The sequence below is a fragment of the Pseudonaja textilis genome, chromosome Z (assembly GCF_049901715.1).
Source record: "Pseudonaja textilis isolate UNSWEBS1 chromosome Z, rPseTex1.2, whole genome shotgun sequence".
Taxonomy (NCBI): domain Eukaryota; kingdom Metazoa; phylum Chordata; class Lepidosauria; order Squamata; family Elapidae; genus Pseudonaja; species Pseudonaja textilis.
Window position 1 is genome coordinate 71680871 of NC_142008.1, and position 12860 is coordinate 71693730.

General features: G+C 33.7%; 1 protein-coding gene across 8 annotated transcripts in view; it reads left to right on the forward strand.

Annotated features, from left to right (window-relative positions):
* The window catches only part of HECW1 (HECT, C2 and WW domain containing E3 ubiquitin protein ligase 1), a 329622-nt gene that overhangs the window by 43108 nt on the left and 273654 nt on the right, over positions 1 to 12860 (forward strand). Inside the window, exon 2 of one of the 8 annotated variants that reach the window (XM_087915428.1) lies at positions 7092 to 7149. The exons of 6 other annotated variants lie outside the window; for them this stretch is intronic. In XM_087915428.1, the coding sequence (XP_087771554.1) occupies positions 7123 to 7149 (27 nt within the window). In that variant the 5' untranslated portion in view covers positions 7092 to 7122. Of the gene's footprint in view, positions 1 to 7082; positions 7150 to 12860 lie in introns of those variants that run through there. One more of the 8 variants, XM_087915427.1, reaches the window with a different exon arrangement.

Consider the following 12860-nt stretch of genomic DNA (forward strand, 5'->3'; position numbering starts at 1 on the left):
TTTATTTAAGGTTTTTCGAACCTCAATATTCCAGCACAGTCCAGTCTCAAATTTGTAAACTTTGTTATTCTTCTTCTTTGACAATCTTAAGTCCAGCTTTAGTTTTATATTTGTTTATTCCCAAATTATTTTAATCCAATTTTATTAAATCTTTAATTCCAGCTTCTTCCTTTCCCGGTTCGAAGCCCCATTTAGCTGTCAAAAATATATTTTTTTTCTCTGTCCCTTTGTAATTTTGCCGCTCACTTTTCTTTTCTTAAAAATTCTATGTTACCTTAATCCCGGGGTACTTTTTTTTAGTTATATTGCCCAGTTGTCCCGGTTCAGATGTTATCTACCTCTTTCTTCCCTCCTGCACAAATCTTAGTCCAGCTGAGTCGTCCTCTTCGGGGTGGCCATTTTAGACCACCGCTGCAGTCTTCAGGAGGAAAAAAAACCAAGCCCAGGGGGGGGAGATGCGGCTCCCCACAATCAGGCTTGCTGCTTCCTCTTACTCCGCTGCCCCTCCAAGGCAGTTTCAGCCCCTAATCAAAATGATTGGGGCTCTCCGACGAAAGAGCACAGATGATAGCCGCAGAGAGTTGTGATCTACCGTCCGTTGGCGAGGAGGATCCGCCTTCTTCCGATCCTTTTGAATTTTTTGAAATGGAGATCCTGAACTATGAAAAGCAAAAGGAAAAGCTTCAAGAGCAAGAAGAAGGGCGGGCAAAGAAGAAGCCATTTTCAATGATCAAATAATGCAAAGTGTGGTAATAAGGGGAAAAGGAGTTAAAAGTTTGAGATCAAAGGAAACAGCCAAAAAGAAAAATAGTCTGAAAAAGAAATATAACAGCAAGGAGAAGCAGAAAAGAAAACTATAGAAGGGAAAATTAGAGAGAGAAGGGTATAAAAAAAGGGATTAGAAAAAGGGGGGAAAGATAGAAAGGGAAAGAACTTACGAGGGACAAAAACAGGAAATAAAGAAAAAGGGGGAAACGTATTAGGATTAAAGGTATTTGTTCAGCCAGAAAACACAGAGACAATGATTAAATTAAGTTAAAAGTGAGGATTCTGCAAAGGTACAAAAATAGTGTTGTGACAGTAGAATACTGTAATGAGTTAGAAATGAAATAAGTAAATAATCTATGAGATAAAACTGTATTGTTATGTAATGGTATGTTTATAATTAATGCAATAATGAAGAAAGGGAAACATTGCAATTGTTTCTAAAGATTGATAAAATATTGAAAAGAAATGTGAAAGATTTATAAGGAAATTTATACCAGTTATTAGAATGAATTTGAATAATTATTTTGCTTATTAATAGTAAATAATTTATAAGATAAAACTGTATGACTATCCAGTGGTATGCTTATTAACAGTTAAGTAATAATGAAGAAGGGAGGGAAACATTTCAATTGTTCTCAAAGATTGATAGATATTGAAAAGAAACGTGAAAGATTTACAAGGTTCATACCAGTATTAGAATGATTTTGAATAACTATTTTGTTTAGTAATGTTGTGTGTGTGTGTGTGTGTGTGTGTGTTGTTTTTGCTATGTTTTTTAGAATTTTTCTTTTTACATTTTCAAGGGGAAGTACCAAGCAGAGTCTGAATGATGAGATTTACATGATATAAAATAGATATTAGCAATTTGAATGTTATAATTTTAGAATGCACAAATTCAATGTTTAATGAGATTTCACATGATAATAACAATAAGATTTAAAGGTGTTGCACTTCGATTGGCAATCATAAGGGGAATTTTGCTTCTTAAGAATGTTGGATGAGAACATATGAAATTGTAAACAAGACAGACGAAAGTATAAGTACAATGAATAAAAACATATAGAAATTTAGGTAAAAGAAATACAATTGAATAAGAAGAAAATGAGATAATCATAAAAGAAAATTAAGAGAAGTAAAGGGAGAAATAGGGAGAAGTTGGAAAAAGAGTAATAAGATATGAAGTTGAATACATAAGGTGAATATGCATATGAAATTGTGTCTGTATGGAAATGTGATAACCCGGAACCATGCTGTACTCAAACAAGATGTTTTATTTGTTTTGTTAAAACTCAATAAAACTTTATTTAAAAAAAAAATCCCAAAAGGTAAAAGTCCATCTCAGCACTCCCAGACCCTTCACCCAGATGTGTATTCAATCCATATGATCAAAGAAATCTGCAGTTGTTGCTATCCAACTTCTAAATTTTCATAGAGCCTCTCATTTAAAACAGTCTGTGAGCACGCGAAGTATGCATAGGGAAACCTAAATATTTTGCAAGGAATTATTACATGAAGGTTTTTATAAAGTGCAGCTCCTCTTTTGTACAGAATAACTGTAATAAAATCATAAAACCCTGGTTTGAAAAAAAATGTGTCTTAGCAAGGCTTGTGTTGTTTCTGCCTACATAATATCAATATTTCTGGAATTTTTTTAGTTTGCTGAGAAAGGAATATTACATCTCCACAAGGAAGGAACAGACCATCCACCATTATGTCCTATTTGTCAGCTAGAAATGATAGCCCATGCTTCCTACTTTGTGACCCTGCCCCCCCAGCCCAAACATCTGCCATCAATTTCAAATTAAATCAACTTAAGAATGGTAAAGGAAGAGGGGATTTATTTGATTCCTGCAGAATTTCTGAAAATACTTCTCAATTTGTGGGGCTCTATACTCAATCTCCTAATTATAATAACTCCCCAATTGAGTTATTAGCTTAATCGTTCTGCATTGCTTCTTGTGAAGTTATCTGGATTAAAATAACCTTAGATGATAAGTTGATGTTCCCTGCTGATCCAATAAAACTGCCAGCTGTTTTTGCTGACTTGGAGGATGAATCCAACTATTGGGACAGTTCACAGATTTTGATATGCCAGTATCAGATAAACTGGATTTAGTGAAAAACTGCAGTTTCACTGAACTGCACCAAACTATTTCAGCAGTTTTCTTTTTTTTTTTAAGTGCAAAAAAAAATGTTGGCTAGGGATGGTTTTGCTTCAGCTGGCACTAGAATTAATCATATTCGATCCAATTTCTGCACATATCTGCTTTTTTGCAGTTTTATTTTTATTGCTTTAGTATTTGTAAAACAGGGAGACATCCCTGGGTTTTTTTATTTGCTTATATCTACCTATATTGAGGGTTAATTCAGTTTTGAAATTAATATAACTTATTGCCAATCATAGTTTTTAATCATATGGGTAAGTCAAAAGTCAGTCAGCTATCTTTTTCCAATTGAGAGAGAATTAAATTTTTACTGTTTTTTTAGAAGAAAACCTCACATTTTTTTTTTAATATAGAAGCAAAATATCCTTTTAAAAACGTTAAGAACAGTTTTAAGCAATTATTATCTTTTTATAACTGTATAATGCCTAAGATTATTTGATTATAGAAATTCCAGATTATAAATTCCAAAAATTTAACAGTATATTCTTCCTAATATATCTTATCTGTATATGCTTATTTACTTTTTTTTAAGGTCTCATGAAATATATGTTCAGTAGTAGAATTTAAGGGCTTTGGAGCAAATACGGGATTATAATTTTGAATCATTTAAACAATTGTTCATAAATTGTGACCACATTTAGTAAGGAACCTCAGTTGTTACTGCATTATATATTTGTTAATCTTTCTAAAATATGAAAAAATAAAGAGCTTAGTTTCTTTTAAAAAAAGCTACTGGAGGATCTAGCAAGAAAACATAATATGTCAAAATAGAACAGCACAGTTCAATTCAGTTCAAGATATGAATAATAAGTATTGCAAGTTCAAAAGTTTCATTTGTCATGAGATATAAAAACAGTATTATTTTATTTATTTTTATTTGTTTATTTTTTATTTATTTGTTTTGATTTGTCAATCACTTACAAGATAATAGGTATAAGTATATACATAGTTATAAATACATGAAAGGATACATATAAGAAAAATAAAAAACAATAGGACAGGGACGGTAGGCGCATTGGTGCTCTTATGCACGCCTCCTACAGACCTCTTAGGAAAGGGTTGAGGTCAATAGTAGACAGTCTAAGGTTAAAGTTTTTGGGGTTTGGGGAAGAAACCACAGAGTCAGGTAGAGTATTCCAGACATTGACCATTCTGTTGCTGAAGTCGTATTTCCTGCAAAGTTTGGTGTGGTTAACCTTGAGTTTGTATCTATTGTGTGCTCTTGTGTTGTTATGATTGAAGCTGAAGAATTCATTGGCAGGTAAGTCATTACAATGTATGATTTTGTGTACCATACTTAGATCAGATCGAAGATGGCGTAATTCAAGGTTTTCTGGGTCTAGAATTTCAAGTCTGGTGGCATAAGGTATTCTACAACAAGTAGAGGAGTGGAGAACTCTTCTTGTGAAATATTTCTGGACTTTCTCAACTGTGCTAATATCAGATACGTAATGTGGGTTCCAGACTGATGAGCTGTATTCGAGTATTTGTCTAGCAAATGTTTTGTATGCTCTAGTTAGTAGTGTGATATTATCAGAGAAAAAAGTATGTAGGATTAGGTTAACAACTCTTAATGCCTTTTTGGCTATGTAGTTACAGTGGGCTCTAGCACTTAGATCATTAGAGATGAGTATTCCAAGGTTCTTTACAGGGCTTGGATCATCAACAAGGTCTGGATGATTGACATAGTTAGTTATATCTTGCATTTTTGAGGCACTGTAAGAAACAAGGTAGCCTTCCAGATTCCCATCTTGCCAAACTCTGCTTTCTCTGTTACGCAACTAGGAATCAATGGACTTGGCATACTACAGCATGGCCATAACCAGCCCTTTGGCTGTCTCTGTCTGGCCCCTGGTGTATGCCTATTTTTCAAATCTCCACAACAGCTCCAATTTTGCATGTGACCCCTTGGGAAAATTAATTGCCCACCCCTTTTTAACCCTTTTCACAAATATATTCCCTACTCCTTTTGGGAGAACTTAGGTCTTGGAACAAAGAAAATATTAATGATTGGTTTTTTGACAAGGATGCCACATAGTATATTTTCATTTTGGTATCATCAGTATAAAAAACATGGAAGCCTCTTCCAGTACTTGGTTAACACTCCTTTACCTGCAAACCATGCCCTCCAAATATCTCAAAGGGATTTTAAAAATAAGTTCCTTGTTGAACAATGTCTCTCTGCCTTGCAATGTTGATCAAGTAGTAGATCTTATTCCGTTAAGTCGTCCACTGCCCATTTACAATGAGTTCAAGGGCAAGTTATTAATGGTAGATGAACTAAAAGCTTTGACCTTGAAAAATTGAACTATTTTGTGTTTCCAATTGTAAGCAACCAAGTTGCTACTTTTGCTCTACTCTTATTTAAACTAACTCTGGAAATGAGAGTTAAAAATATTGATGCCTCTAGAGTAGTACCAAGATTTGTTGATTTTTCCTCCTCAAATTGCAAGGCAATTGTTTACTTAAGTAAACAGAAATACACTGATAACACTTGTGAGGTAATATATATCTTCCTTGTACCATTTTCTTTCTTTTTTGTATATCATTTCATTTGTATGTATATGTAGTTTCTTCACATATCTATTATTTTTATATATGTATCTTTTTCTGCCTCTCCCTAATACAGTAGGTCATTCATATATCTAAAATTTTATTTTAAGCCTTTATTCTGACTTGATTCAAGCAATCATGGAAAGTTTCCATGAAATATGGACATTAAACTCGTGGCAAGCACAAACACTGAGCATGGGAATACTGAGATTATGCAGTTATAGGTGAAAAGCTCAGACTCCATAAAAATTGAGAAAAGCAATGGGGGGAGGAAGGAAAACTGAGCCATGAGAATATTCATTTATAACTTGACACTCACTGAAGTTTAGGCAATTGGACTTTATGTCTCTATGTATATGGCTGTCTCCATATATACAGAGATACACAGGAAACAAATCCCAGGATGTATCCGAAAAACCATAGATTAGAAGATGTTAAAAACATAATTCTTGGACCATATATATTTAGAAGATTCCTTCAGAATCCATTAGAAATAGTTAGGTTTGCACTGGAGTTGTTTATCCCATTTTCCTTTGGCCATTTTAATTTCAAAATGTATAAATTATTCATTTTGTCCACTAAGAACCTAAGACACATTAACTGTACTTGTTATGTTTTTGCTTGTTTTTATTTTGGTACTAATCAGCAGCAGCAATATTCTCCTGATCTGATGCTCAGAGGAAAGTCAGAAATCTCAAAGGAATTTTGGATATTATATACTGATATTTGGAGGAAAGTCCACAAGATGGAAAGTTTTATTCCTTGTTGTCTATAAGCAAGATACAAGAGCAAATGAAATGAAGGCATAACTGTAACAATTGCATTAAAGTCTTAGAATGATCCATTTCATTATATTGCATTGTTCCCATGGGAATTGGGGCTCAGGCGAGCAGCAGTTTTTTTTTTTAAAGAGCTGAATTATCACCTAAGGTGGTAGGAAGGCTATAATCCAGAAAGAGAGAGATAAAAATATCTTACTCATTCTATAAATAAAATGTAAGATTCCTTCCTTTTCAGTTTTGAATATCTTATCTCCCTAATATTAATTTTTTTTTGGGAAAGTACTATCATTATGCCTATTTCCTTATAAAACCAGTTAAGAAGAGACAAAAATGGTTTCAGCAATATTACTTTTAACTAAATACAAATATTAAGGAATATAGAATTAAAGTAAATTGCATGATGATGCTCTCATGTCCTGCATATGTAATATCTTTTTAAAATATGTAACTAATAATACTTCAGATGATAACCTTCATTTGTTACCAACCTTTGTTCATCTTCATGAATTATATTTTAACTTTTATTTTTTCAATCTACTTTAAGTTATTGTATTCTTAATAATACAATTTTTATTGGTTTGTCATTGAACTATGCAGCAATAACCTAAGAGGAAAATGTTAAAAAATAAATAGAATAATTTTTCACATGACCTAAATATAAATGGATGTACATTGGCATAGCAAAATACATTCTGAGCGAGAACAAATCTCTTCTCTCTCTCTCTCTCTCTCTCTCTCTCTCTCTGTATCTAATGTCTCTTTTTGATATTTCTGTGTTATTTTGGGATATATACTAAGTTAACCTCATTAAACTTTTCTCCAGGAATTGATGCACTTACAATTGACGATTCATTATGCTGCTCCACCTGTGTAGTGTTAAGGTCAGTGTGTTTTTCTGATTATAAAAACCCACCCATGTCATTCCATTATAAATCATAACCATTCATAATGGAATGTGCCATAGCCCAGAATTGGTACACCCTGTTTAAAGATCTGGTACACATGCTCAATTCAGGCTATTTGGATTTGTTGAAACAGGGTTTAGGATTACAACGAGCCTCTTCTCTTTTCTATCTTTCTACTGGCATTCCCTTTTAAAATCCCACTAATTTTACATTTTGTTCAGCCAGAACCATATTTGTGACTCTAGGAATCCTTTAACTAAAGAAATATTTTTGGTAAAAGGAAGTAATTTGATTGATGAAAACAAATATACAGTATGTCTTCTAAATTGTGTTTCAAAAGATTCTGTCACATATTTGCTTTATTCCTAAGGCATTTGTTTGTGGGCAGAGTCAGGGGTGAAATTCAAATTTTTTCCCTACTGATTCTGTGGGTGTGGCTCAGTGGACATGGCTTGGTGGGACTCAGTTTCTAAAAGGAAAAAGGCAGGCAGGCATAGGTGGGGCCAACCGATTCAAATCGTCCCTACCACTTCTCCCGAGGTGGTGCAAGATGGTTGAATTCACCCCTGGGCAGAGTGTTTACTTAGATTATTTTCATTCTGGAATGATGGTCTGTTTTCACCTTCTGGGCTATATACAATGATAAATTTTCACTAATAAAAATATTATGAGGCATCTGATTTTAGCTAATTTCTTCTCTTCTACCTCCTCTTCAACTGCTCCATGCAACATCCTACATTCTTGTGAAGAGTTAATCAATTCTTGTGAACAAGATTTTAAGGGGGCTGCAATGAGGATGGATATTGGCAATAATTGAGTGCTCCACTTGTATGAGCAATATGTTTTTAGTGTAACAGCATACATTGCCTTGGGAGCCTTATTTCTAACTAAAGGTTGTTTCCGTTTATATATTTTGAATTAAAAAAACATAGTCTGTTCAAATGTTAATAAGAGTACTGTGATTGTCTTTTTATGAATAATAAAGTTTACAGTAGTGACACATTAGGTTCTAGGGAAGTCTATGCTCAATATATATTTTATTTTTAATACTACTACCTTTAAGTTAAGATTGAAGCACCTGAATTTAAGTGGAAGATCATGTGAACCAGAACATACTTGAGAACAGGAATACATCTTTCAGCATGGCTTATAGACATTTAAACTTAGATCCATTTAAATCCTTAGACCTTAAAGATTGCTCACCTTTTCATTATGCTTCCTTTGAAAAACAACTAGCCCTAGATGTATAAATTATTCAACCTCCCGGCACCTTGTACTCTGTAACTTCCATCTGTCAATTTCATACATATGAGTTTTGTCTGTATGCAGCATTAATTTGATTCTTAGTCATCTTAGTACATAAATCTGCCATGACAATATGCATGCTATATATATTTTGGCATACATCAAGCTGGATTGATTCCTATTGCAATGTACACATCTTAGACGCATCGTATTTCTAAATTATTATGTGTTTGTTAAAACTGAGATAATATAATGGTGATTTCCCAAATATTTTTATCTCTGAATTAAATAAAGTGTTCTCTGAGTTTTTCTTTGCTACTGATTTATCAAAATAGTTTTATTTTCCAGAGGGTGGAATAATTTTTAGATCTGCATTCTTTTTTTTTAATATAATTTTTTATTAAACATAACAAACATTGAACGTGGTGGAGTCATTTTGACAACTTTTGGTCATCGTTCTAGTGAAATATAATAGAATATATATCTTATATACATTTGTACATTTATATATATGTATGTATATATGTATGTATATATATATGTGTGTGTGTGTGTATGTGTGTGTGTGTGTGTGTGTGTGTGTGTGTGTGTATGGTATTCAGCTTTGTTTGGGTATTTTCCCACATCATTTTAGTTGTGTTTTTAAAGTTGTAGCAACATTTCGGCAGAATCTCATCAGGCTTCTGTATAGTATTCATCTGTGAGTCAGACTTTCACAGCCATTTCTGTTTTAAATTTGGTGCTCGCCTACGCTGTTCCAGAATGGTTTTTTCTTCATCCTGATTAGTTGGGAGTCTTGGTCTGTGTTTATTGGCCTTGGAATTTGCTGTGTTCTGCTTGACTGGTGTTTCTAATATCTTCTGTCTGTTTTGTAGCTTTTTTTGTCTTGATTGGCTAGCAATATTGTGTTTCCTGTATTGGAGGCTTTTAGTGCGGCTTGGCTCCAAGTAAATGGACGGCTATTATTTATTAGGAAACTAGGTTTCATCTGGGTGCCTGGTTGGGGTGTGTTTAAGCTGGGTGTATCAGGGGGAGTCTGTTTGTGCCCAGGTGTTTGGCTGGCTTGTGGTGTGGAGATTTTTTTGTTTGAGAGTGCAGGCTTCCAGATAATTGACAGTCTGGTGGAGTCATCTCTTCTATTCATGCTTTCAGGTCTTTTTTCAATCTCTATGGCTTCTCTGATAATTCTGTAGCTGGGGTTTTCTATAGTGGCTAGGGTTTTGGTGCCACTGAAGTCGATGCTATAACCTATGGTTTTCATGTGTTGGACTAGTAAGGAAGTGTGTTCCAGCTTTTTTACTGCATTTTTGTGTTCATCCAGGCGGGTACTTATTCTTCTATTGGTCTGTCCAATGTATGTGGCAGGGCATGGTGCACAGGGGACTTCATATGTGCCTTGGTTTTCCAGGTCAATTTTATCTTTGGGGTTTCTTAGGATGGCTGCTATTTTTCCGTCAGTTTTGAAGGCAGTCTTAATGTGATGCCTGTGTAGTATCTTACTGATTTTGTCTGTAGTACCTCTTATGTAGGGCAGGACAGATGTTCCATAGGTCTGTTCATCTTCTTGGTCTCCATTATGTCTCAATGTGTTTTTGTGGATCAAGCCAGTGATTTTGCTTTTGTGGAAGCCGTTGGCTGTCAGTACTTTAGTCAGGTGAGACAGATGAGATTCTGCCGAAACGTTGCTACAACTTTAAAAGCACAACTATAATGACGTGGGAAGATACCCGAACAAAGCTGAATACCATACATTTAAGTACCTATGAAAACTTAAGAAAACACACACACACACATTTATTCATCTTTATTTACATCTTCTAACACTCTTAGTATTATTTAAGTCTCATGATCACAGATATCCTCTTAATTCTTTTCAATCTTGAACCCTTCCTTTTTGTGTCCACCAATAGTAAAATCTATTTCAAATTATATAATACTCCGATTAATCCTTATTTTTCATCTCTAGTGTTAGCCTGTCCATTTCAGCACAAGTCAAATTTTTATTTATTACTTCATCTTCATTAGGAATTTCTTTCTCTTTCCACTTCTGGGCAAATACCCATTCTTGCTGCAGAGATGATGTATATTATCAAATATAGTTCTTCCTTATTTTTTTTATATAATTCCTAATAAAAAACATTCTAGTCTATGGACTATTTTAAATCCCATCATTTCTTTCAACCATTTCCCAATCCTGTGCCAAAACTCTAGTGCTTTTTTACAGCTCCACCATGCATGATAATATGTGCCTCGTTCCATTAAATATTTCCAACATTTTGGGGATTATTATACATCTTAGCCAGCCTAGCCAGCGGGAGATGCTATTGGTAAAACATTTTAAATAAATTCTGCTTGTATGCTGTGGCAAGCATAATCTTTTTGTTCCTGTCCCATAATGTTTGCCATTGATCCAATTTTATGCTGTGTCCAAAATCTCTAACCCAGGTCACCATCATCTCTTTTATCTATTCATCTTCCTATTTATATGCCAGTAAAAATGTATAGGTTTTCCTCATTAATTTGTCATCTGGCCCCAAGAGAATTTTGTTCAATACCATTTCTTGCCTATTAATCCCCCATTCTTTTTTTATCATTTCCATACCTCGATTGGATCTATAAGTATAACCACCATTCTAAATCCATCCCTTGTTGCTTTAAATCTTGTCTAGATTTTAGCTCTTCAACTTCATTTATAACATCTTTGTAAATAACAATTTTCCCTTGTTTTAACAAATTTGGATGTATTATCACCTCTAGATCTGATACCAATTTGGCATTTCTATATATATTTGATTTTTAATTTTATTCCAAATCTTAAATAATGCTTGCCTAATTTTATGTTGTTGGAAGTGATGATGTGTGCCTGGCCTATCAGACCATAGGAATGCGTGCCATTCTTGCTACAGATCATGGCCTTCTAATTGCAGTATTCTTCTATTTTTTAATATTATCCAATCTCTAATCCAGGTCAGTGATGCTGCTTGATAGTAGATCTCCCATTCTGGCAAGCTGAATCCTCCCCTTTCTTTGTCTTCCTGTAGTAGTTTTAATTGGATCCTTGGCTTTTCCCCTTGCCACACAAAATTGGATGTTATTTGATTCAGTTCTCTAAAAAAAATGGTTTAGTTTTATGGGTATATTTTGAAACAAAAATAACAATTTTGGTAGGACATTCATTTTGATTGTAGATATTCTACCAGTTAATGAAAGTCTTAGGCTGCCCCAGTTTTCTAAATCTTCTTTAATTTGTTGGCTTAATTTATCATAGTTATCTTCTTTAAGTATGGTACATCTTGATGAAATAGGGATCTACATTCTTGTTTTAACAATTGAGCAGCCATTCATGCCTTTTAAAATGATTGAGATTTGTATCTATAGCAAATGAGCTTTTATCAGTCAGTTAATTAAATGTATTTCAAAAACTTACATAAGAAATATTTGAAGCTTGTTCATTGAACAAAATATTGATGTAACTTCAGAAATTACTATGCAATCATTTTATAATATTTTCATACATATTTTCCTACACCACTCTTGATTGTTTGTAAGCAAAGATCTCTGTATAATTTTTTAAGTGTAAATAAATTATTTTCATTTATCATGTGCTGCTTTTACAGTTCAAGAAATTAGAAAGGGTCTCTTTGGAGACATTTGCAAAGCACCCATTCCTTCTGCGTAGTTAGCTGCCACTTGCCTGACCATTGTCTAGTTTGTGACTCTTCCTTTGGTCTCCCAAGATTATTCACACATACTATAACATCCATGCTCCCCTTACCTTACATAAGATAAGTTCTTAAGCAAGCCCTCTCTAAATGGAAAAAATATTGAAGACAAGAAGTCCTGATTTTTGTGGGGGGGAAAAATGCTTAAACAGAAGTTCCAGCAGTACATTCTCTCAATTAATATAATTAACTTGAAATTAACATTTCTGTATTTGATTTATAAAAAGTGTTATTAATTCAACATAGAGGCCACCCAACTCCAGGTTGGTCAGCTCACAGTATAAAAACAAAGCAAATCTACAATAAAAATATAAAATGATAGGCAAAATGGTTAGTTATAACAAAATATAAGCTAGCAAGGGTTCCAACTATTCTAACCCAGAGAACATTATAATACAATATAGTGATAACTCCATCTAAAAACATTTAAACTTTTGGGGAGAACAGAGTATAAGCTTGTATAAGCTGCTCTGGTGAATGGAAATGTAGGGAAGAAAGTGTTAGGTTCAATAAAAATGATATCTCTGCAAATATTAATAACCCTGTGGTCAAATTCATATTTTGCCCAAACAGAACATCTAGAAGGTGGGTAAGAGATAACTTACAATACATTTTGTTTTTTTTCTGTCCATAGAGCTAAGCAAGTTGTTTCTTTAACTACTCGGCTGGTTTTCTTTAAGATAAGTCAGCTTTTTGGAAATGTATCAACAGTCAATTCCA